The 27,310-nt window shown below is 37.4% G+C and overlaps 1 protein-coding gene across 1 annotated transcript in view; it reads right to left on the bottom strand.

Moving 5' to 3' along the window:
* Positions 1-3,520: 3,520 nt before the first annotated feature.
* TTC33 (tetratricopeptide repeat domain 33) overlaps positions 3,521-27,310 on the bottom strand; it is a 56,499-nt gene continuing 32,709 nt past the window's right edge. Inside the window, exons 3-5 of the mRNA XM_069776061.1 lie at positions 26,231-26,312; positions 14,331-14,462; positions 3,521-6,292 (exon numbers count right to left, since the gene is read on the bottom strand). Coding sequence (XP_069632162.1) covers positions 5,942-6,292; positions 14,331-14,462; positions 26,231-26,312 — 565 coding nt within the window. The 3' untranslated portion in view covers positions 3,521-5,941. The remainder of the gene's footprint in view (positions 6,293-14,330; positions 14,463-26,230; positions 26,313-27,310) is intronic.

Here is a 27,310-nt window from a genome sequence, read left to right on the forward strand (position 1 = left end):
TCTCAGATGTTTATACAAGTCTGCCATTCAGTGCCAACTCCTCCCCTTAACAAGCCTCCCATCTTGGAACGCTTTGCGCTGAGCTACTCTCAAAACATACTTTGTCCTCTAAGTTTCCAAAACACCACAGCATGATCACCTTCAGCAAGAGGCAGTCGTCTTCAAAAATGTCCCCAAGAGCACCAACACAGAGCCATGAAAATTATGCAGACAAACAAACAGAAATCAAAGACATTTTCCTTTAATAGGGGAGCAGTTGAGCTTATTTGCCTTGATACATGTAGAAAGTGAAGTTAAATCTCTACACAAATATTTGCAGCAGAACCCACTGTTCCACCAGTTAAGCTGGAGAACAGTATTACTCAAGTTCCTGCTGCAGCTACAGATAAAGATCTGCCTGAATTCTTTGCAGTTAAACCACTTAACTATGGTCTGTTGCTTACTAGTGACCAACAAATAGAATACACTCATCGTACTTCCCAAGGCAGGAAATAGTACCTGGCAGAGCAGGAAGGTGGGACTGCCACCTGCAGATACACCACCTACACCAATACTGGTCCACACCTTTGCAGCTGGCCCAAAGCAACACACCAATGTTATTGGTACTGTATGCAATGACAGAATTCAATATCAACAGAGTATAGTAAGTATTTAAATAAGCAAGGGCTTATTATTATTTTAATTGGTATTTTATTATTATTTCTCATCATCACTGATGAGAAATACATGCATGTGGTCTGGAACAGCTTTAAGCAAGAACAGACCATCTTCAGTAGCTGACCTTCTAGCTTCCCTTAGCAAACACGTACGGTAAGCCTGAGGTGTTCTTTCTGCCCACAGCATTACTGGTCTGTCAGTAGTGGACTGGACTCGCAGCACATATCATTGACACTAACTCCCTCAGTAATGAACTCAAGGATTCCCAACCAGCCCACAGATTACAAAGTCTCCTCAGCAATACTGGAATTGCCTGCCACAACTCAATGGCAGTGCACGGACAAAATCTGAGCACCTCTACTGCCAAGTTGCAAACACAGATGGGTGTTCAGAAGTAGCCTGGCTAAAAGGACCAGCCAAGTGTGCCTTTTTTTAGGGTGACCGATTTTTATGTCTCCCTCACCTGCCCAACAGTCCCGCTCAGCTTTGGCACCCTCATCCATGCTGACCACAACACATCACTGAATTCTCTTCCTCAGCCTCCCTGAGCATAACAAGTCTCATAAAATAGAGTAAAAATCTGTAGAGATTAATTTGCCACATGAATGCTAAAAGGTTATTTTCCTGCTAGGTGAGTACTTTCCGTATGTTCAAAAGGGCTTCCCTTCTCACACATTAGAGCTCCCTTCCGCTCCCTAGAGATCCATATACCCCCGAAACAGCCTGTCTTCCACATCTGCATCCACCTTCCCCAGTCCTCTGTGTTCACAGAAAGTGGACCAATTTGCCATTCAAAAATTTCTCTTACCAAAATTGCATCTCCCCGAGTCCATCCTGCTAGTCCTGTGACTGGCAATCCATCAGTCCGTCCTGCCCACACGTCCCAGACCACCGCTTCACAGAACCCCTTCCACCCAGAGGTACTGCTAGACCTCCCACCTCCCTACCATGGCCTGAACCCCAGCCCCCACTCCATTTAAGCCCCTGTCCTGTGGCACAGTTGTTTCTGTGAAAATTTGTAGATCAATTTGAATCTCTCGTCAATACAATTGGGCCCAGGTTTAGGGTGTAGGATATACTGACAGAGGGCTTGGACTATAAGGGTGGGCTGTAGGGTCCTGTTTTAAATCAAGCTTATACATCTTTGCTGTCTGCAACACTGGTGCTGCTTAACCCAAATTGGTAGTATAGGCGCAATGCCAAAGCACTAACAAAATCAGTGTAATCCACTATCTTCAAATGGCATCACCCTAGCCAAGAAGCTTTCTACAAAGTTTTTAGTTCTGCTCCCAGACACAGCTGCAAATCTATTGTACTTAAGGCAGACTGACTATTACAGCTACTAAATACCACTAGACCTTTCCACTCCTAGGCCTTGTTCTAGACCTGCCAGCTTTACCGGTTCTGGAAACCAAGTGGAGTCTTAATCACCTGCTTTCTGAACCCAAATAGGCAACTCATGCCCCACCTCTAATCTTTCCCTGTGGTCATTTACCCTCTATAACCCTTAGAGCTCCTGAGTTGTGGCTCTTAGAAAATCAGCCCTCAAAACCAGGCCAGCACATCTGGCAGGATCCAGCAATCATCCATGCTCACAAGCTCCTCCTGATTCTAAACTAGCTCTCTCTGGAGATAGCACAGGCCAAGGACTCCACTCCATCTGAGAACACGATATTAACGTGATACCGACCTACAATAAACACATGCTGTCTGCAACCTGCCAATAAACCAAGCCCACATGCTTCTGCTTTCCTGTGCCCCAGTCCTAACTATGCTTACTATAGTTTGATAGCTATTATATGACCTCAAAATAAATTAAGAAATCACCTGCCCTCAACACTAGTTTTTACATCCTTCCCCTTGGTTTTAGGATCTGGGTGGGACTTACCTTGTATGGCCAAGTAAGTTCCCAATGCTACCTCTAATCTTGATTCCCACACCAACAGATATTCAGACAACTTTCAGGAACTAGAAGAGTAGAGGAAACTGTTACACTTGCCTTTTTCCCCTCCATAACTACTTTTAAAATCCAATCTCTTATGGTGTTATAAAATTAGAGTCACTGTTGTGTTATCTGACCAATAGTTTTTTTATCCTCTAGTATTGTCAGAAAGGATTTATTCTCTCTCATTATAATCCATGTTTAAGTTTTTTAAAGACACTTATCTCCACGAGTGGAATTCATCTGCCCTGTTTCAGCACTTGAAGTTAACTGCCCATCAGTCACCTTCAGCTTCCTTTGCAGTCAATGGAATAATTAGGCACCTTGGGAGGTTGATTCAACTCATTCTAAGATACTTATCTAACACAAGGCATATGAATGGCCCTCTGAGGCTCTGTATTTCTTTCCAATGGATATAAAGGCATTCAAAGGGAAAAAATTATATTTAAATATTTAATTGTAGATTTCAAATTAAGCAAAATTAATCCACTTAACCTACTGTTAATGTTGAGATTTCCTCTTTAATAATGTTGCAACACTTTGGTGTTTTATTATACGATTCATATGGAAAGCAAACACATGGAAGCTACTGCCACTAATGATGATGAAGAACAGCAAAAATAAATTCCTGATGGTAAAGTGGGAGTGTGCTTCACAGATATCCCATTTTTTATAACAAAGGCTTTCTCCTTTGGCTCCCTCTCATTTGGATACCCCTGAGAGGTTTAAAAGCACTGAGCACTACCTTTTATTAAGCGTTTTTCCTGAGATGTCTTTTTTTTTTTTTTTTTTTTTTTTACTATAACACATTAGCATTTCAGCAGAGACAGAAGAAGCCAACTGATTTAAATGAGTAACATTCTAAAATGGTCAATGGTAACCCTTATTCTTGTTATAAGCAAAAGAATGAACAGGCATCACTAAGCAGCAGAGGAGTCAGTATTTTATTCAAACAGATTCAGAAAATCCCATACATGCAAAACACAGCATGCTGTACAAAAAACAATGTTGAAATCATCAATTTTTTAACTTTTTCCAAGTTTGAGAGTAACATTGTCACAAGAACTTATCTGCTCTACAGTGATCTACAAAACACTACAGTCTGGACAATACCTAGAATTCAGAACCTAATCTAATCAGAATAGTACAGGGGATGGAAACAACCACCCCTCAAACCCGGCACGGCCGTTCTGCCTGATGGTGTAGATGCACACCCCTCCATTAGATTGGCCCAGCAGTGCTGAAGTCAATAGGAATTTTGTGAATCATTTCAGTGGAAACAGATTCTATGATAACATGGACCTGTGAAAGGACAGAGGCAGTCCTTCCTGTATGAGTAAATACATAACACTGACGCAAGTATAAAGCACAAAGAAAGAAAAGATGTGCTGGATTATAGCCACCTCCTTCAAAACAAAAACATATCTTACAGCTTCTCATGTATTTTCTTTTCTAGCCAGAGAATGTTTCTGAAGAAATCTGTCCAAATGCTTCTCATACTAACTCTTCCTATGGTTGAATAGATTGTATTAATTGTTAGGAAAAATAAGATTAAGAAATTCTTCAACTGGGACAATTTAAACCATCTATCAAACCATATCTTAATCAAATACCTATTCAGTAAGCATTTAAGTGAATGAACAAATAAAAATGTAGCATGGTGATGTTTTAAATTGCTTAGTATATTTTAGTTGCTGTAATTATTTTGAATAGTCAGGAGATGTTAAAAAGTGTAAAATTTTTTGTGCGTACAGGTGCAAGAACCGATCCAAAAATTCACATATATACAGAAATATATTCAGGAAGAACCTTGCAAAAAGTAACGAAAACTTAGTAAGTACAACATGGCAATTAAGTTTTTGAAAGGGATAATTTCTGCAAAGACTGTAAGTGTCCTCTTAAATAAAGATATTCAACTGAAAGCATGATCCGAGATAAATAATTTTTCTACAATACACTTTCTACTGGAAAAATCACTATGCTTCTCAGGCAACATTACTTCCTTTTAAAATGTGTTATTCTGAAAATAGAAAGCAGATATGAAAAATGCAAAGATGACTTATTTCAAAAGGTTTCACTTGTCTACAAAACTATTATTCAAATGTTTTTATCATGCAAAATACTATCAAAATCAAGTAGAAATGATGTGTTCCCAATCCTGAATTCTCCAGGAATTCCTCAGTTGACCTTTTTTTCCATTCCTCTTAGGAGGTGACCATCTCTACCATTCTTCAAGACAATGAAAAAGAGCAGTCTCAGCACAGAGCAAATCAAAGAAACAGCCTGATTTTGTTTCTCTGAACTGCCTGTGTGAAAACCAACGGCCACCTTCCCCTAAAGAAAGATGAACATTAAACAAATCTCCTACATTATGCCTCTAAGTTGATACAGTGTGAATACCCACCACAGCATCCAAAATCCAAAGAGGATAAAAAGGGAGACTCAGGCAATGCTGTCCTGAAAAACTGGTTCACTGAGAACATACTTTAAATGGCAGGTCACAAGAAATCGGGAAAACAAATTGACTCCCTTTATCAGATTAGCCTCACTATGAAAGAAAGGGCTAAACATAATACACTTCAGACATACCTATTTTAAATCCCACCATTTCACTTTTGGTGATGAGTGTAGCACAGCACTCAAGATAAGGAAAGGCTAGTTTCAGTCTCAGCTGAATGTTCTTTCTTCTAGTGAAACATTTAGTAATAACTAAGCATTCAGGGACTTTTTTTGTATAGCATTTCCTTTCATCTAATCAGAAAGCATTTAACTCATTCACCTATGAAAGCAACATAAAGGTTTCTACTGATATCATCTGACTACAAATCAGATGCCAGATCTATCTTACAGACACAGAAGCAAAATAATAATCCATCTCTTCTTCATAGGAAACTTCCTCATAAAAAACGTATTCTTAATGAAACTAAAGACTTCTGATAACAGAGAACAGTTCAGACTTTAAACGGAAGAAAAATAATGTTAATGCATACAGGTTGGAATAGATTTTAAAAAAATACCTTTTTTTGCAGTTTAAATAAAAGCTTATTACTGGGAAAATGTAGACATTAACTTGTAAAATTATGAAAAACAAAGATTAAATGTAGTTAAGCATTTTAATATTACATTTGTTCGTAAGATTTTTAGAATCCAGTCTTGGCTTTCTTCTCCAAACATATGGAAGGAACAACTCCGGTCATTGCTTTTTCAATTTACAAAAGAAAAATAACTTCTATTCTTTAACTTTTGTAGGCTCTCCCACTGCTTGAAAAACAAAACCAAAGCAAGCCCAATACAATAAATAACATAACTTCTTAAACCAGTATGGTAACCCATAAGGCTGCCCTATCGGGCTCTGATGAAAAGGGTTTCATCAGGAGCTGTAGGACAATTCTCCCTCTCAGTAACAGTCTCTACTGTGCCTGAAGCAGACACAATCACTACCGTTTTAGCTGCTGAAAGAGCTTTCTCCTTCTCTGCAATAGCAGCACAGACTGCCACAATTTCATCACTTTCAAAGTCATAGTCTGGAATTGATTCTTGTGAAAGCTCTTTTTCTTTTGCCAGTGCCTGCACTGCCTCAGTCTTTGTTGCCTTCTGCTGTTCATGTAGTTTTCTTGCCCAGGAAAGGTCCTCTTTCCATACTTCAGGGTTCATTGGAAAGATGTGTAAGGATACCTGGAAACTTCGGATTGCCTATAAGCAGAATAGACAAGAAACAAGGATTGGACACTTTAAAGCCTACATATCACAGAAATTAAAAACAACCAAAAAAATTACGTGTATCACTCAACCAAAGACAAAAGTGATTTTGCTTCAGTCTGTCTTCAGTGGAACAATCCTCCCTCAGCTGTAAGTTCAATAGCAGCATTACCCCCAAACAACTGTGCGTACAAGTGTGCCTGAAAGTACCAAGAATGCCTGAACAAATCAGGTACCTGGTAACAAGGGCACAAATAAGAGCTTTCATGTCAAAAATAATATTGTAATTAAAAAGATAAAAGCAAGAATAATTTTTGTTTTGATGGTTTTCTCTCCCACTTGTCTTCTATCATCAGATGCATGGGAATGCAAAAGCAGAGAGATATGGTTTAAAGAAATACAGAAAAAGGATGACTGGGATTTAAAATATCACTAATATTGCTGCTTTTAAATTAGCATGTAGTCATTTCACATACAGACCTAATACTACTGTAATCCTAGCCCTGTGATAAGCAGTTTCTGTAACAGGTTTGTCGTTGCAAACACACTTACCTGAACAGTCAAAAGTGGACAAATAAACTCCCAACTTGGAGCATTGCTCTAAGAAAGAACTCCTACAATCTTATAAACCATGTAATATTAATACATCTAAGTATAGTTGATACTGTTTCTCCTATCTTTCAGCTCAATTGGGAGAAGTCTCACAAATACAAATACTCAACACATAAGTTAAATATAAAAAACCTGTGACCATCTAATCCAGTAGATGTGATATTCAGCAATGAGAAGAGATTTCTACAGTACTGGAAAAATGCTAGACCAAGAATTACAACTGTATTGTATTTATCATTATATTAACAGTGAAAAGGTCAAGACTGACCTTACACACTCAGACTTATGTATATGTACACACAGGCATGTGTCCACATTTATTACTGTGTGGTCAGTTACGGAAATGGCCACTTGAGTGATTAAACTCTTGTGTGACGATGTACAGAAGCCTTCTTCAGGGTGGGAAAACAGTGATGATAGGGATTTGGATTATATTTGGAAAGAGTTCTAGCAACTCACATATAAAGATTTTAAAGATGTATGAACAACCATCAAATTCCATATTCTGTTGTAATTTATAAATACTTAAAGCATGCAAATTAATTTGAAAAATCAAAACCTTTCATTTGCATTGACTGAAACTGCCAATTCATCCTTCTGCTGGCACAGATTACCATACAAACTCTGCATGACGTGAATTCAGCAGACAAGAGATACAAATCAGATTTAAAAAACACTGATTATGCTATCAGTATTACTGCTGTTGTAATAGGCAGCCTTATAGTTCCAGGAAGAAAAAAAAAAAGCAATATTTTATTATTGGTCCATAGCCAGCTCTGAAGTGTAGGAGCATGCTGAACTTTAAACAGAGGGAGGAGTGCAGTTTAATTCTTGCAAAACGGTGTCATTTTATTCAACTTTGCTAGCTTTTAATTTCCAGGGATAGATGAGCTACAAGTAAACACTAAATGCTCTTTTTTGTACTTCTTTTGAAAACGAAATATAAACAAACCTCATCTGCTTTGAAGCTTTCCATGAAAAAGGCCCCCTAATTAAAACCTGTCTATATAGTTATGTTCATGCACAATAAACAACCTTAAACACAGTAATCAAATATAAGGTAACATTTGGTAAGCTTAGAAGCTGCATTGATGATTCATGCAACACAGCATAAACCGATCATCTTTGTAAATCTATTAGAAAAATATTTTGTGTGACATTTTTATAAATAAGTAATAAAATTTTAAGTGCTGCAAAAGATCAGAGGAATTAATTTTAAAGCAATGTAATACTGAAAAATACAGAACTGTCATCCACATAAAATTTCATGTTGCCACTGTAACTGCTTCCACAGCCATTAACTTCTATTGAGACAGAAGGAAAGAAAATAACAGTGCCACTTTTAATTCTCACTCTGATGGAAATGTAAATCTCCTCCAACTGCCTGTCTGGCATTACAGGAAAACGTGGTGGCACTAGGTAAACCTGGTATTTCTAGCCTTATTTTAAAGGGCAGCTGTGATCTCAGAGACCCTGCATGTAAGGACTATGGGATTTTAAATCAGTATGTAGTCACATATCTGCTTTTGCTTCTGTAGGGAAGAGTACTATGAAATCTACTGCAAGATGTTCTCACTTGCTGATTTACAATATTTGAAGAACTTGTATTTTTGAAATATTTTACGTTTCGTCTCACGATAGGGTATTCTGTAGAAAACAATCTTTCATTTGTACCATAAGCATAATCTCTTCTGCTGGCTTGCAGAGTCTTTAAATGTGAAGGGCTGTTTTGATCAGAGTACACTTTTTATAACATGTTTTTGTAACACATGGATCTAGTAATTATCACTATACAGTGACCCCTAAAACAGGTAAGGGAGCATTTTAAGAGGTTATGCAGTTCACATCTGCCCCCAAGGTTTTTATTAGAGCTTTATGCTACATCTGACAGACACTATCTAACCTATTTCAAAGGATGTCCATCAGTGAAGATACACATACATCTATAAGTAATCTTTTTCTGTGTTTAATGACCCTTAAATATGGATTTTATTACTATTATTATTATTATTATTTTTATAGCATCCAACATTATATTTGGGGGTACTGGTGGATGAAAAGCCTGACATGAGCTGGCAATGTGCGCTCGCAGCCCAGAAAGCCAACCGTATCCTGGGCTGCTTCAAAAGAAGCTTGACCAGCAGGTCCAGGGAGGTGATTCTGCCCCTCTGCTCCACTCTGGTGAGACCCCACCTGCAGTACTGCGTTCAGCTCTGGGATCCCCAACACAAGGAGGACATGGACCTGTTGGAGCGAGTCCAGAGGGGGGCCATGAAGATGATCAGAGGGCTGGAACACCTCTCCTATGAGGACAGGCTGAGAGAGTTGGGGTTGTTCAGCCTGGAGAAGAGAAGGCTCTGGGGAGACCTTATTGTGGCCTTTCAGTACTTGCAGTGGGCTTATAAGAAAGACAGGGACAAACTTTTGAGTAGAGCCTGCAGCGATAGAACAAGGGGTAATGCTTTTAAACTAAAAGAGGGTAGATTCAGACTAGATAGAAGGAAGAAATTTTTTCCTTTCTGAGAGGTGGTAGATACCCCATCCCAGGAAACATTCAAGGTCAGGTTGGACGGGGCTCTGACCAACCTGGTCTAGTTGAAGATGTCCCTGCTCATTGCAGGGGTGGATGGACAAGATGACCTTTAAAGGTCCCTTCCAACCCAAACCATTCTATGACAATATTTTATTGGAAATTAAATCTTATTTCTCGTACTACTCACCATGATCATAAATAACTAATCTTTATAGAAACCTTTAGCATAGAGATGCTCATGAAATTTTAGTATATTTAAAGACTCCTCATTACATTTATTTAAACAAACAAAAAAAAACCCCCAAAACAAACCCACAAACAATACTTTCAGATACTTTCACTCTAGTTCAATAGTTTATATGATATAATATGAATGGTAAACGTCTTCTCTATTTTAACTTTAAACTGCCAGGCTAAATTTTTCTATGTAACTTTTCAGTTGGGATTATTTCTTCTTTTCAATAAAAATTTTCTCTGGTAATTTCTTTTCAGCAAAAATAATTCTGTCTTCAAAAAAATGAGGTGAACGCTTAATATTTTCAGTTCTTATGTTTACAAAACCATTTTATTCAAAGTTTCTGGTGCTCTCATGTTTTGGAGAAAAGACTTGAAATATAGGAGGCAATTTTCCAGATGTGAAAGACTATTTTTGCCTCACATCTATTGGAATTTGGTCAAGTTATAAACCCGTAAAAGTCTTTGTTCCCATTTGGTAGACATCTGTGAGACTATACTAGCTTAATTCTCCTATGCTGGAGGTTCTCCACTGCAGAGAATTTATGCAGCGCAGATGAAGATGCATCACTCCCAGGGGTGACTCAGCACACGTCGTCCCTGGGGCGCAGTGGCCAATATGTGCCTGAGCCTGGAGGTATGAGAACAGGAATGTAATGGCCTGTGGCAACTGACAGAAAAAGATCTCCTCAGTTTTTTCGGCCCCTGGCATGCATCTCTGTACAGACCAGAGTTTCAGAAAATTTCCCATCAGCCACTGTGTGAATTTTTAAAATTGCATTGCCTCTTTTCCTTTTCATTTATGCACATAGGAAGAATAAGTATCAACTATACTAATATAATGATAAAGTTAAATATTCCATCACTATAAAATAATTCACGCATTTTGTTGTGCTTAGAAGGAAGATTGCCACAGCAGTGTAATTAAATATTTTAATCTCATATACATCTATAAAAATAAAATCTGAGTTATTTATCCCCTCAAGTTGACAGGAACACAATCTGAAGCACAGACTTGATTGCCTTTCAACAGAAAGCCAACCATCAGTTTCCTTTGGATTACCAAAATCTTTGTTTCTACACACTTATTTTAGTAACATTTTGAAAAACTCTCAAATTCAGAATGCTATGGTAATTAGCTGGATTCCAATAAAATGCAGTAATTCCTCTCTTTACTAGTACATAATTCCCCTCCTTACATAAAAGACCTAAAACTATTTCTTTCAAGAGAACCAAAAGAAAAGGGCTGATCTGAGGATTCATATTGTCAAGGCTTGATTCCTTTTACAAAACGTAGCATCACACTTAAAAGACTGCTAAGCCACGTCCTTCAAAACTTCAAACAAAAAGCATGCACGATTGGTTCATATTTACACATCTGCCCAGTTAACTTTGCAATCTCCGGTACTTCAGATTCGACACAGAGGCCCCAGCCCACAACAGGGTAAGCTTAAATCACAGAATGGTTGAGGTTGGCTGGGACCTTCACAGGTCATCTGGGCCACCACCCTGCTCAAGCAGGGCCACCCAGAGCTGGTTGCCCATGACCACATCCAGACGCCTTATGAACCTCTCCAAGGTGGGAGACTCAAGTCACTTTCAGTTGGTCTTTTTTTTTTTTTTTTTTTTAAATGCTGCTTTTGTTTTGTTTTGGGTTTTTTTTGTTTGCTTGTTTAATGAAAGTGTGGGGCTTACTCTGGCTCATGGGAAGAATTGTTCTAATGAAGGTATCAGCGTGAAATTGTTACTGCTTAAGCTGTCATCACCAATACAGTAAATATAATTTGTAAAAAAAAAAACCCATTTACAATTAAATGAGAGAAATATTGCTAGCCTGACTGCATTTCTACAGTGTTTACACTCACATTGCAAAGTTTACTTGGGTGTGCTCTTGCAAGTTGATTTGTAGAATTTACAGAATTCTATACAGAAATAAAGTTCTGCCTGCTCACATTTAAGTATTACTGCTGAATTACGCTATTTAGTAAATTCAGAAAAAAGAGCAAACAGCTTTTGTAAAAGCTAAATAAAAAGGGGCTAATTTATCTCTTTCTGTCACAAGTTTGACAAAAGCAAACCAAAACAAATCTTTCTTTGTTTGGAAGAAATGAGTGTATTATGCAGCTTGTAATATAAATCAGGTTTGTTTGGAAGCTGTATTTTAGACCTGGGAAACTTGAAATTAAAATACAGTAATTGTTTTTTCCCAAGGAAAAGTGCATCATTCATTATGAAGTAATAAAAATATTTACAACAGATCATTTGACAGGATGTGGGTAGTGAAGACAGACATTGGTGGGGGACAAATGAAACAAAGAAACAGAAGCTACTCTTGAGAAGGGTAGTAATTCCCAAATCTCAAACATTACTAAAAAGCCATGACATTTATGCTTTATAAATTTTTCTTTGTAAAAAGTATAATGCAGTAAAAAATCAGAAAATCGTGGTAATGAAAGGCTAATGGGAAAAAGATAATTAAAACTTAGATCACCTGGTCAAGAAGCCTCCACAGATCCAGTAATTCTGAAATCATTTAACCTTTTAAGACTCCTCCAGTCTTAACCTTTTAAGATTCCTTAAAAAATGCTTGGTGAAAAAATTAATTATGAACATTACCCGCATTTTAGAGTAACTCCCCAAGTTCTTCTCTGTATGTGAGAACGCATTCATCAGAAGACAGTGCAATACAGAAAGGCAAAAAAGTAAAAACACCGAGTTCTAAAGCACTGGATACACCAGCAGGAGCTTACCCACCCCTGGGCTCCCTTCTCGGAGACAGACAAAAACATTAAGAGGGCAAACTACCTGGTGGTAACTCCTCCTCCCTCTCTCTTCACAGACAGTAAGGTCAATATAAACAATTACAGGAGCACCTATAGTAGTGTTTTGTTTCAGATGAATAATGTGCTTTGATGCAAATCCCTAATTGTTCTGACTTAAAATGCTTTGGTTTGTATCATGGAATAGTCTCAGGCTACATAAACTAGATTCCTTTCTGATAAAGCTCAACAATGCATTCCAAGAGAACACCTGAAGTGCTACTCTGAAGTAAAATGAATATAATGTGAACACTGGGTGCCCAGAACTATTAACTGAAGATATCCATTCCTATTGGTGTGATGTGACTTGCCAATGTAGACAAAGCTTGTAGGATCTGGTGAGCAGACCTGGTGGTGTAACTAGTATGGGAATACCAATATCTATAATTCACATTACAGTAACTGTAGCAGTTTTTATACAATAAGCAGCATCAGTTACCTAGGATCCTTGCAGGAAATAAAACTTTGAATTTCCTGAGACTAATACATTAAAAAAATCTCAGACATAATTTACAGCGACAAATTCAGACACTTAAAAGGAAAAAAAAAAAAAGATTTATAGATAGTAGATCCAGACAGGACAGACCATCTACACCACAAAAGCCATGGAATGTCACCAGTTATGTGATGCAGATATGCATGGATTTATATAAAATATTTCATATTATGATACTGCAACAACAGAAGGTAGCACACAACACACCTGCAACACACAGCTTTTCTTATGTTATTCTCATCATTTGGTTTTGTTTTTTTTTTTTTTGGTTGGTTGGTTTTTTTAAATACTGGTCCCTACTACTTTTTAAAAAAAAACCTGATTTTGCATGATCTCTTAGTGTCCCTCAAAAAAATCTTAATTATTTTTTTATTCTTGAAATTTTTCAACCCAAACATTGTAACTTTGCAAAAACACTCTAACATGAAAATTATTTGTATCAAACCAGCACACAGCTACTTCTATTAGAAATAAAATAAAACCATTATCTTTTTTTATCTGAGAGCTCACAATGAATTATTTTTCTAGTGGTCTTTTGTGAACATGTCTGAATTAAAAAGTTCACTCACTATGTTTCTGCACTAACCAGCAGAAAACTATTACACAATATTTGTTACATTATTAACAGGTGCCTAGTCTGTAGGCGGAGGGTGACCTGACATGGAGCAAGAGTCTCCCTTTGTATTACATCATATAGCCAAGACAGCACGATGGCATACAGTAGCAGCTAGAGAAAAGATGCACTTCAGCTACTGCAGAGCATTCCAGCCTTTTTGCTATCTTATGAAGAAAAGAAGCAACTTCAGCCACCAGCTGGGGTCAAGGAGCCAGAGGAAAGCATGAATGAGTATACAGGATTTGCTGCACCTGAAGCAGGGGAGTAGGAGAGAGGGAAAACAAGATACTAGAATTTTATTAGCAGGCATGTATAAAACTAAGCCAGAATATCAACTGGGACTTCACATTACCTTCACCTTTAAACTATGGTGATCTGTGCTGTAGCAGTGCAGTACCCAGAATGCAGTATGTGCAGTTATGTCAACATAATTATTCTATTGCATAAAGCCACCACGTAAATATAGTATATAACACAAAAGGCTTTGAGCTAGGCAGGTCTTCCACAAGCCCAGCAACAAAACCACACAGGGAAACATTTGTGAAAAACAACGAAGTAGAGGGAATACTGGAGATAAATAACAACCACCTTTTTCCTTGCCTACTTTCAGGTTACATAAAGATACTCAGCTACCTTGCTATTTCTGTACTTTCATTCTCTCAGACATAATTCAGAGGATGTGGTTTACAAGTTCAGCGTATTAATGTTGTTTGTTTTCCTACCAGTGCTATCTCTCCTAATCCAAGCTGGGCACGTCCCAAAGTCTGCCAGGCATCCCAGGAACGTGGGTTTCTCTGGACAGCCATTTCTGCTGCATGCACTGCTGGGAACATTTCATGTAAAGACATCAGGACCTATGACAGAAAAAGAAAAATAAGGGAAATAAGAATAAGCAAAATTGAAAACAGATTTAAGTTTTCTAGGATTACCCAGGCAACAACCATTGTTTGAATAACTAAGGACAGGTTCATCTTACCTAGCTTTTTCTAGTTTAAAAGTTAGTTGTCTAATCTCAGATAGTCATCCAGACTCATTCCATAGCCCATGGAGAGAAACAGGCATGCTAGAGAATGATTCATCTGAATTATTTAAGCAACAGAAGTAAATTAAATGCTTCTGAAGGTGTCCCTCCCTCTCCCTTCCTCCCTACAAACCCTACACTCTTTAAAAGCATAACAGAATACACCGAAGGACAAACACATTCAGAATTCAACACAATAAATAAGCAAGTATTGTTGAAAAACTCCTGAGTTGTACTTTTTCTTTTTAATATCAGACTGGAATCTACCAAATACAGTTGCAGTGCACATGATATAATTATAGAAACAATCCCTGTAACTGAGCATGGAAACAGCTCTTAACAATGACTGCTGTATTTGGAGAGTAAGCATTCTGCAATAGCAAAGCCTAACTTAGACATGAAGTCACCTACAATGAAAAAAAAAAAAAAGTGGTTTCTGAATGTGGAAATCTCTTTTACTCAGCAGTACAGGTTAGTGTCAGCCTGTTACCATAGTATTCTACTCCTTGCATCAAATCTCCATAACTAAGCCTATAAATCATAGTTAACAATACATAACATGGCTCAAAGCTTGCCTTATTTTTCCAAGACCACCATGAGATTGGCACATTACCTGAAGACCTGCATCACTCTGAGATCATTATTTAGACACCCACATGCTATGGTGATAGATACCAGTATAAGAAACAAATGACAACCGCATTCCTACAGTATGATGAGAATGTCAACCACAAGAGTAAGACTCATGTGTGGGCAACCACTTTCATCCCAACTAACCCGCAAGTATGATGAATAATATTAGAACATATTAGGACTATTACTGAAGTTCAAAAAGCATTTACTTAAGCTTACTGTTCTATGGTATAGTAAATAGACAAATATGAGTGTGGAGTAGAGGAGGATTCAAATGCAGTATTCTTGAGTATTTAATTAATATAAAGTACTTGCACAGCACTGGGGTGAGTACAGTATAAAAAATTAGTTTTACTACAGTAAGTAATCATGTACCCAAGAAACACATGAAGCATAGCTTCCGATACACCCTTTGGATCCATGCTCCTGCTGTTTTTTCTAAAGACTGGTCCCATGGCTTCTCTTTAATTCCATTTAATAGGTTGTACACTGGAATTTAGAAGTACCTAGAAATCTTTAAAAAACAATCCACAGCTGTATATCCTGTCATTTTGCCTTTTTTACTCAATAGTTCTCAATGACTGTGCTTTGTAAGCAAAGTTTGTAATGAATACTGTGGATTTTTCCAAAACTTTCAGTTTCAGTGCAATTTCTCTTATCTGCAGCAGATAAGCAACGTGAATTGAATCAAATTGTTACTAGTGGATAAGTGTACGTTCTACCAAGTTTAAGTGATTGCACATCCATCAGCTAGCTTTTACATTAATCTCTTAATGTGTTTATTCTCATAAGAGAAAACAAATCCAAGTATACACTCACCTGAACATTTTTACGCATCCTGAGTATTCAGTATTTCCTACCAGCACTTCCTACTGCAACACAATTCCAGAACAGCTACATAGGTATTTAGAAAATCTTTTGTAGTTTTTAATGAATTTTACTGCTTTGTTTACTGAATTGTGACCTCGCTAATAAAAGACAATTACTCCACTTTCATCTGTTTATGACTGTTGTGTGTACTAATTTAGACAGCTGCTTTAAAAAAGCTGTTCCAGATTACAGTGGTAATTACTGTGCTCCTAGTAACTGTGGCATCAGTTTCTCAAGCTACATTCAAACAAATACAAATTTGAATGCATATATTTTGTCCAGCACAGGTGTTTTTTTTCAGATATTAGTAAAATGACTCAGCTGTACAGTCATTATAAAAGAATAAACTTATTAATGTACACTTTTCCCACACTTTTTTTTCAGGTGAAGAGATCATCAAAATGAACATACAACGGCAGACCTGAATGTGTGAAGCCTTGTCTTGGGTTACTCTACCTGTGATATTATTATCAGATTAATAAAATACCTCTGCATGCTAGATACCACTGCTACTTGAAAACTGAACCAGCAAACACTTGGTTATTCTACATCTGGAAAGTCATGTTGAAAAAGGAATAAACCACCACCAGCATAAAGTTTTCTTCTGCATAGATTTGACAAGAGGTGTTCAGTCCTTTTACTGGGGCACGCCACACGGCCAAGACAAAACCAGACAGGAACCACATCTGCTGTAGCCTCCTTTGTCATACAACATGCCAGTCACATGCTCAACATGCAGCCACATCAAGCAAAATCTATGTGTATATACACATCATCCCCCAGTGACACGCAGTCCAGTGTGGTCTCCATTTCACTAATATGGTAAGTACCTAAAGGGTTATTATCACCCCTTACACGTGTGCCCCTTAGAGTGTGTCCAAAAAGGGGAAGCAACAGCCAGGTAGTAGATCACGGGAATTATAGCGGCTGCCTTTATCGAAGCATAGATTTCTCATCCTGAACTAGCTTAACATATCAGTCTAACAAAACCCCACAATCATACTTCTAATTCCATAGATAGCATTTCATGCACAACATATACTTCAACATTTATACATACTTGAGTAATGTAATAATCTTGAGTTCTGCATGACAATATAAGATGTGAGGCTTATTTTCAAGGATGCAGCTACTCTGAAATACTACTTTCATTGCATTTCAAATCTTCTTGTACAACTCATCTCTAGTTTAACCATACCTAGAACTGAACTCCTTGCCTCCCTCCCAAATCATCTTTCTTTTACCTGTTGCGCTGTCATTATCATGACAGTATAATTTTTAATTTTCTCTTCCTTCACGTAAATTTAGTCTATATTTTTGGCTTGTATAAGAGCAAGGTTAATTTGCTATCTGCAAAACTCTTTCCATTGTCTTGATTATGTTCTCTTTATTGTTGGTTTCCTTGATCCCTACATATCACACCATAATGGAGCAAAGTCCATCTGACTTAAAAAATTAGACACTCAATGAATGTTTTGTTCAAAGTCTTACTCCCACCTTCTACCATATACAACTCGATCTTCTTCTCTTGTTTTAAGAATCTATTTTATTTGTTTCCTTTTATTTTCCTCTTTTTGACTAAGTTACTCTTATTTGCTCCAACTTGGCATCAGCATAATGGTCTATTTTTCTGCTTCTTACAAAGGTGCCCCCAGGTCTTCTTTCATGTCAGCCCATATGCTTGAAATACTTGAGCTGATCAGAAAACTATTATCTTTTCATTCAGATGTGTGACTGAAACATAGAACTGGAAGCCAGTAGCAGTCTCTACACCCAATTTGAGCAGAATGCTTGCTGCTACTCTTTCCTTTGCTCAATTTTATCTCATTGTCACAGTAATTTATTTTCTTTATTAGTTTGGTTACACTTGGACATTTAACTTCAGTAACTGTTTTGAGGACATGGTTTAGTGGGCATGGTGGTGGTGGGTTGACGGTTCAACTTGATGATCTTAGAGGTCTTTTCCAAACTTAATGATTCAACAAAGTTCAACAAGGCCAATGAGGTTCAACAAGGCCAAGTGCCGGGTCCTGCCCTTGCGTCACAACAACCCCATGCAGCGCTACGGGCTTGGGGAAGAGTGGCTGGAAAGCTGCCCAGCAGAGAAAGACCTGGGGGTGCTGGTCGACAGCCGGCTGAATATGAGCCAGCAGTGTGCCCAGGTGGCCAAGAAGGCCAACGGCATCCTGGCCTGCATCAGAAATAGTGTGGCCAGCAGGAGCAGGGAGGTGGTTGTTCCCCTGTACTGGGCACTGGTGAGGCCGCACCTGGAGTCCTGTGTTCAGTTTTGGGCCCCTCACTACAGGAAAGACATGGAGGTGCTGGAGCGTGTCCAGAGAAGGGCAACCAAGCTGGTGAGGGGCCTGGAGCACAAGTCTTGTGAGGAGCGGCTGAGGGAGCTGGGGCTGTTTAGTCTGGAGAAGAGGAGGCTGAGGGGAAACCAAATCACTCTCTACAACTGCCTGAAGGGGGGTTGTACTGAGGTGGGGGTCGGTCTCTTCTCTCAAGTAACAAGTGATAGGACGAGAGGAAATGGCCTCAAGTTGTGGCAGGGGAGGTTTAGATTGGATATTAGGAAAAATTCCTTCACCGAAAGGGTTATCAGGCATTGGACCAGGCTGCCCAGGGAAGTGGTGGAGTCACCATCCCTGGAAGTGTTCAAAAAACACATAGATGTGGCAGTTCAGGAAATGGTTTAGTGGCCATGGTGGTGTTGGGTTGACAGTTGGATTTGATGATCTTAGAGGTCTTTTCCAACCTAAATTCTACGATTCTATGATGCTAATATATAAAGGGGCCTTATAAGAAAGATGGAGAGAGACTTTTTACCAAGGCCTGTTGTATCAGGAGAAGGGGTAACGGTTTTCATCTAAAAGACGGTAGATTTAGATTGGATATAAAGAATAATTTTTTTATAATGAACATGGTGAGATAGATTGCCCAGAGAAGCTGTGGATGCCCCATTCCTGGAAATGTTGAAAGGCAGGTTGGATGGGGCTTTGAGCAACCTAATCCAGTGGAAAATGTCCCTCCCCATGACAGGGGGGGTTGGAACTAGATGATCTTTGAAGGTCCTTTCCAACCCAAATCATTCTACGATTCTATGAAATAGTTATTCTGTAGAAAATAGAATAAATAAAACACACCCCCAAGGATTCCCTCCAAAATAAGCACGTTCTTTGATTTGGTTGAATTCCTTTCAAAAGAGTAAAGTCAACTCCTGTGTGGGGTGTGTTTCTTGTTGGGAGCTCTATTGTACTTAATACAACAAACTCCTGACCCTCTTTTAATCCTTTAGGGACTACTTCAGTACACTTGACTCTAAGCTGCAAGGCATCATCAGCATCAATCCAGACCTGCATACAATTATATTACTTTATCTGTAACGTGGTACAAGCTCTTTTGACCCAAGTTACATTTACACCAATTTCAACGTGGTTTTGGTGGGGGTTTTTTGACAGCAGAGATAATTGTCACCCTTTGCTAGTTACTGCAAAATATTCAGATTACTGGTAAAAACAAAAACAAGCAAGCATAATTCTAAAAAGGTCACAAACCATTACAATAGAGTACTCAGATGTAACATTTCTTTTCTAAACAGATGTTTACTTTTTAGAGAAACTAATTCAGTTGCATTAAGGTATTTTTCAACAACCAGACAAATAGCATGACGTTTCACAGAGGAACTATGTGTCACTGAAAACTCCATTTAAATCCCTCTTCCTCAATGTTTTAGCATCAACTTAAGAGTCTTTAGATGGCCATGCATTCAGAAAAATGCACAAATATAACCTTGTCTTTTGAGAGTATGAAGATATTAAGCTTTTACTTATCAAAATTATGCTGGGGAAAACCTTCATAGAAGAGACAATCTTACCAGCAGAATAGACCTTTAATCTATTTTGAAGCAAGCTATGACAGAAAAGGGCTATTTTGCCAAAATCACCTAAGGTAAAGATGAGGATGCATGTGTTTGCTTATGAACACCCTTTTAAGAGCTGACACACTAAGATTCCATTTCTTTCCTGTTGCTCTTAAGGTAATTTCTCAGATGAATTTTCCTTTGCAAACTTCATTAGCAGGATGGCACTCAAGTTTCACAAGTTTAAGTAATTTCATTGCATATTTTTTTTCCAATTATAGTGACAGCACTTCATTAGAAAACATTCTTAAAACTAATCAAATAATTAGAAAAAAATAATCTTACGAAGCAGAAAAAAATCTCAAGACTCTTGTGCACATATATATTAAAAATGACTAGAGGGAAATGTCTTATAAAGATGTTCAGTAGGTGGATTTTCAGAACTTACTTTATTCCAACATAGACTTACCATTATCACATGCATTAAACCAAAGAAGATCCATGTCTCTACAATGACTTAGTTTAATAGATCTAGCTTTAAAAAAAAAAAAATAAATACATGAGACAGATTAGAAGAATTAGAAGAACTCGGTGGCAAAAACCCAATTAAACATAGCAACTGTCATTGGGAGATGGACCAAGTATTAAAAATCCAGGCAGCAGAATGACCCATCCTGTCCTACCCACAATATTTTGGAAGTGTTATGAATCTGAATAAGTCCTGGTTTTAGATGAGCTCAGTGGCTGGAAGCTAAATCACTATATATAGATACATTCCAAGTCCAGTGAAACTGACCCAATTCCTTCCTCCATCCAGAAACCCATTTCAAAAACACTGATGAATAAAATTCTTCCTACCCATAAGCAGTTTACATTTATCCATGGTGGAAAGTGATTACTATTGCACACACAGCACTGCTTTTTGCTATGTAGCTTTCTGCAGTTTACAACAATGTTTTGATGGTAAACTCTTGTCACTACACCCCAGCTTAAAAAGAAAAAAAAAAAAAAAGAAGAAGAAGAATCAGCAATTATTAGCTCTTTCGTTATAACTGGGACTTGGGATTGTGAGTCTGGTTAAGTCTTATAAACCTTAAAATTTCTTAAGCAGGAAGAGAGATGGGTGGAAGTTGATATTATCTCTTCACTGACTTCAAGATTAAGAAAAGCTTTAGAAGAGGGGAAATGGAATTATTTGAATATAAGTATGATGGGTTTGGCCTACTAAAAAAAAAAAAAAAAAGAGAGAGAGACATACATCTCAAATAGCAGCCCTGTTCAGTGAATGCAAATTGAAGATGCAGGGTTGTACAGAAACTAGATCCTCAGAAAGCTGATGACAAACATCCAAAAAGCTTATTAAATGGAGATAAACCTGTTTGTTTACATTTATATTTACTTGTTTCTATAAATACCAGTAAACAACTATATTGTGTACTTTAGGAATCCTGTCAGTTACACAGTGTGTTATCTGAGATCTGAGGTGGAAGTATCACTGGATGAGCAACATGAACCAGGTAAATTCTCAGGACTGCTATAGAATAGCAGAGTGCCTGATTCCCAAGAGTTTGTTATGTATCATAATGTAGTAAGTCCTTCAATATCTTTTCACCAAGAAAGAGTCCCATGTGGTCCAGCATACAAATGTCCAGGCCCAAATTAAAAGATTTTCTCAAAGCCTGTTCCTCCATCTTTGTAATTCAAATCAGCAATAAAATAATCCAGTCAAAGCTTAAGAAACTTAGCCAACAATGAATTTCAAGCACTATTAGTGACCGCATTAATACAGGTAGTCTTCATATACTCCTCTGAATATACTTACAATACTACTTATCTAATACTAGAATCAACACTAGGCTGTTATTGTAGTAGATTGTTTGTTCGGGTAAGATTGTTCTTTTTTTCCTCAACAGAAATATAGAAATGAACTGCTTGCATAAACATTTACTTGCCACTCATTGTTCTTGCAACGGAGAAGCAGTTTAGGCTGGTAATGGAGTATCAAGTACAGACATTGAAGGATCTTGCATGCAAAGAACAGTTTAAGTGCACCCCTAACCTCTCCACACACCACAATAATGTTTTTATATGGATCAAAGAGTAGCTGAGAGCAATGGAAAAAAATATCATCAACTTTTATGGGGTTTTGAAGCAGTTGAGCAATTCCACAATTCCCATGTTTTTCTGGAAACACACTTACTGCAAGTGTCATTGACAACTGGGAACTTTAAACACTATTTCCGCCCTTCAGAAATACTGAAAGACATTTGCCCTACATCTGTTAAAATACATATCTTTAAGAACTTACAATAAATATTTACAGACTCCTACTGTGTCATTAGCATATTTATCTGAGCTGCATATTAAACAACAGGGCATTTAAAATGTTACGTTTTCTGCTGAGAAAGGAAATACTAATGAACTGGGAAACTGCATATAACCCAACATAAGATAATCTTAATAAATGTAGCAGGATATATAGATATTCAAGCCTATGCAAAATACTCCATCCACTGTTAATTCTCAAAAGAATTTACTTCATGAGGAGACTTTTCCACACTGAAAGAAAATTAGTATAGATCATAAAGAATCTTTGCGTATCGCACAAAGTCATTCTTAACATTAATCACCTCCTCTAGTATGACTCACATACCAAGATAGTCAGATTTCCATAGGCTCAATGCTGGTCAAGCCCTTGCTGAAGTTGGTGTACAGTTCTTCCAAATCTGGAGCTAACAAAACTTTCTCATTTAGCTACACAATAATAGCTGCAGTATTTGTGCTGGTATGGTGGATTGGAATAACGTAGTCAGCTCTAAGACAGTATCATTTAAATATTAACCACAATATTTTTGGAATGAATTACGTGTTCCTATTTTGGCAAAAATGGATTTTTACAGCTCACATTAGTGCCTTTGAAAGTAGAAAGGTATCAAATTACACGTTATACTAATCAGCTTCCAGTAAGCATAAGTCATACTGCATAAAACATCTGTAATAATTATTTACGTGTACTAAAGAGATGTTACCAATTTAAATATTAGAGGTTTTGTTAAAAAGATTCAGGAAATAATTTTATAAATGCCTATTTTGTAGATAAACTTTTCTTGTGTTCTCATTCACAGTATAACAGAAGTGTTATGCAATATCAGAAAGTGAAACCAAAGAGAAACAGTCCAACTGCCCAGCACTGCTCTTCTCTTCAGGAAAGGAAGCAAAGGCATGGTGGAAGCAGAGGCCCGAGTTCCTTTATTCTTTCAGCTTTCATTACTCTCCAATGGTTTCATTAGACAGGCAAAGATATTTTACAAGATTAATCAGAGTCACACAGCTGGTTTCTCAGCTTCTCCTGGTCAGCAGAAAAGCTGTGTGCCTTATTCCTCCAACCTACCTTTGCCATTTAGCCAAAATACAAGAACTGGGGTGCCGAGTAAGCAACTACCGCTCAGTATTAGGTATTGCAGCTGGAGCACTGATTGAAGGATGTTGTAGTAAGTATCCATTTGGGTAAGTCACTGCATTATAGTTCAGATCCTGGTAAGCTAACGTAATTCCCTGTTCTCCTGTTGTTTCCTCTGTGAAAATATTTTAGTCTAATTTCAGTTGAGTACTTTTGGAGAGCTAGCTTAATTCCTGCATTCAAATAAGACCATAATAAATAACTGTTACAAATGAGCTATTCACTAATTTGTCCCACTGAGCATAACTGTCCTTTTCAACAGCTTTCTCTGACTTTAAGTTAAAAAAAAAGAAATTCTAATTGCATAATAAAGGCTCCTTCAAAAATACCCTGGTGTTAAGGAGCCAGTATCAGAGCACATGAACCATATCTTTCCATCCTAGAAATGGAAATTTCTAGAAGAAATCCTACTAGGTGGTCTGTTTTATTCAAAACAGAGTCAAATCTTTAAACGCTAGTAAAAAAAAAAAACTATAGGACCCATACCATTTTCATATCTTAAAAAAAATTCTTTACTAGTGGACTTAAAAATTAAATGTACAAATGAACAGCTACATAAGTTAACAACCTTTACAGCAACCTGGAAAGCTGCTGATTAAAGCAGAAGTGTATTATTCTGTCTCTTCCAATAGTGCATAATTAAGATTTAGAACTCCTTGGCACATAGCTCTGCAGATGCTGAAAGTTTACATGAGAGCAGAAAGCAATGAGACAAATTTGTTGAAGAAAAATCTTTCAAGCACTTCTCAGCACAGACAAGTCCCAGGCCCAAGGCTTGCTGGAGGCTGGGAAAAGTATCATGAGGGACGTACTGCTACATGCTTGTACCATTTGTATGACTCTTTCTCAGGCATCAACTGCTGGAAGTTGTCAGGATACTAAGCTAGACAGATCTTTCCTTTAAGCTAGCATTGATGTAAAGGCATCCAAATACAAGTAAATATTCAATGGAGGTTTACATGTCTAAGATGTTTTGTTACCGTAGAACGCTAGAAGCATGCAGGAGTCAAGCACCTAAATAATGTATAGATCCGATCCTAACCATGCCCAAATTAAGAGAAAGTACCACTGCAGAATTTCCACAAGGTTTGAACAACATGCATGAAGAGATCTTGGGTTTTCTTCCTAAAAAGATATATGCCTCGTGTTTTAGAAGTTAGGAAGAAATATTGACTACAAATCTAGCCAGGTAAGAAAGCGAGGAGAACAAATGCCCGCTTTTCAGCATCCTGTAGGATACACAATGAGAGAACTGCACTAGAAAAATTCAGCAATTTAAAGTAAAAACAATTACTACCTCTATTACGAACACCATTCAAATTAACGCACCAAGTCAGAAATCAACCCTTCATACGCACCCCTCCCCGAGTCTTTCCTAACAGTCTGTCTGGATCCCTTGCATACATAGGATATGTTGACAAAACAATCCAACAACACACTTCTCCCAAAATAATTCAGAAATAAAAACTTTTAAAGCCAGAAAGTATTTCTCAAACCAAATGCAAAATCAACTAAGACCTAAACCTTCTGCAGCTATATAAAATGAAAGCCTCCTTCAGCATTACTGTATTGAAATGAGCTTATGATTATTCCATTAATTCTTTTGCAGAATTAAACTTTCTTCACTTCCCAGAGAACACGATTGTGAAGCCATGTGATAGCATCCAGAAAAAAAACAGAGCAGTCACCACACCTTGCGAAATAGCCAGCTTTGCTTCTTGGGTTTTGTTGGGGTTTTGGAGAGGGCGTGGGGGTGAGGGGCGGGTTGGGTTTGGGGTTTCGGGGGGGGGGGGGGTGGTTTGGTTTTTTTATACAAGAAAAGAATTTCAACAAAGAGTTAAAAATTAAACAATATAGCAAGCTTCCTAAAAGTTACATAACACATTCACTAAGTACCATGGTTTTACTTTTTTTTTCTTTTGTCGTAACTTTAAACAATGTATTTCTCAGCCATATTTTGAGTAGTTATCTTCCTAAAAATAATTTTCCCCATTCTAATCTGTCCAGCTGGTTGAAAGAAGCCATACATTTCTTCTCATCCTCAGTCCAAATTAAAATCATTTTTGCAGAAGAGCATTTCTATTTAATAAAAAAAAAAAAAAAAAAGTTTTTTTTTACCTTTGCATACAGATGGAGACAAAAGTTTCCCAGTCCAAAGAAAATAATGGATCCTGCCATCTAAGCTATGCAAAGACACACTGAAATTACAAGCTTAATCTCATAACTTTAGTGAGGGATTGATGGCTGCAAGCTTTTTCCTCAAAACATCTTTAAAATAAAGGCTCAGATGAATTGACATCATACGTATACTCTGTTTAATGCTCTTTCCCAAGACTAATTTATCTATGTAATACTTAATACGAAAACAGACTGGAGCATATCTTTTGCATACAGTATCCTTGTTTAATGTTGATGGTATTAAGCCAACACTTTAGAAAGAGCAGGCAGATTTTTAATGGTCAAATTTGCAAATCTATCACAGTAAGGCTCTCCTTGCTCCTCCCAATATAATTTTTAAGTATTTCACAGTTGTTTTTTCCACATTGTAACATCTTAATTCTTGTCCTAACAAATACGTTTATTGTGACTGGCTGGGATAACAGCATTATTTTAGTTCCTGTTAAAAGATGTGCAGTTGCATTGGGAAAAATGAAAAACCTAAATTGTGCTGTAGTTTACGTGCACAACAACTACACAATGTTGCATAGTATCTGTTCACAAGCACAGTGTTTTCTTTTTTAATTTCTGAACTGATAAAAGAATTGTCATGCTTTACCTGTGATTTCATCTCATAAAGCGTAGCATCCTCTGGAGTTAATTGAAGTGCTTTATCCCACTTTTGAATAGCCTCTCGGTACCTGTAGTTAAAACAATATTACAGTCTCACTATATTTAAAGATATTAGATATTTCTATTTATATCCTGACATTGTCCTAAATAAAGTGCCATGATTTTTTCTAACCACTTCCCTGTAAGACATGTTGAACTGTTTTCAGAAACTGACTATTTGTTCTTCTGACCAAATGGATGTTAAGTACTACTGTACAACCGGCCTCAAGAGAATTTACAAGTCAACAGAGGAAACCTATGGCAAAGCAATGACTTGAAATCTTGAACTAAGTCCAATTCCCCTCATTGTCAAAATCATCCTTGGTGAGGCATAAAGAAATAGAATCTGAACCCAACATGCCTTGCTACAGTCATAATTTAAAATTTCTTTTCAGTCTAAAAAGGCTGAAACATTGGAGTTACTTACCCTCCTGCATTTCTGTACTGTAAGATACTAAAGACATCTGAATAACTTTGGTATATAAATATAAGAAGGAAGTTGAAAGTAAACAACTATACTGAAATCACTCAACTTTGGGAGGGTATACAGTAGCTTCATAATATGTTGCCCTTCCCTACCAAACAGAACAAAACAGAAGAATTGACCAAAACCAATACAAAGTAGGTCTTTGTCTTGAACAAAGAGGTAAAACTTGGAGAAATGCATACTAGGGTTTCCAGAGCAGTCACATGAAGACTTTAGAAAGTTCTGAACCAATTGGGAATAGAAGAATAGATTGGAAAAGCAATGCAACTGAAGTAAAACTCTCATTATGATTCAGGTATTATTAGTTTGTAAATGACACTGATAAGTATGATGTTTAATTTGAGTGCTAAGCAAAGGCTGTTTCAATAAATTTTCACATTTCCTCAAAGTTTAGCCACCAGCTGTGCATTTGTCATCTCAGTTCATTCCCAATGGGCAGGTGTTCACACTAAAGAAAACATCACCACATTTTCTACATACATCAGCAGAAGCCTTAAGCTGTCATTTAGTTAACAAGAACTACTTTTTGAGTAGAAGACT

Source organism: Haliaeetus albicilla, chromosome Z (assembly GCF_947461875.1).
Source record: "Haliaeetus albicilla chromosome Z, bHalAlb1.1, whole genome shotgun sequence".
Lineage (NCBI taxonomy): Eukaryota > Metazoa > Chordata > Aves > Accipitriformes > Accipitridae > Haliaeetus > Haliaeetus albicilla.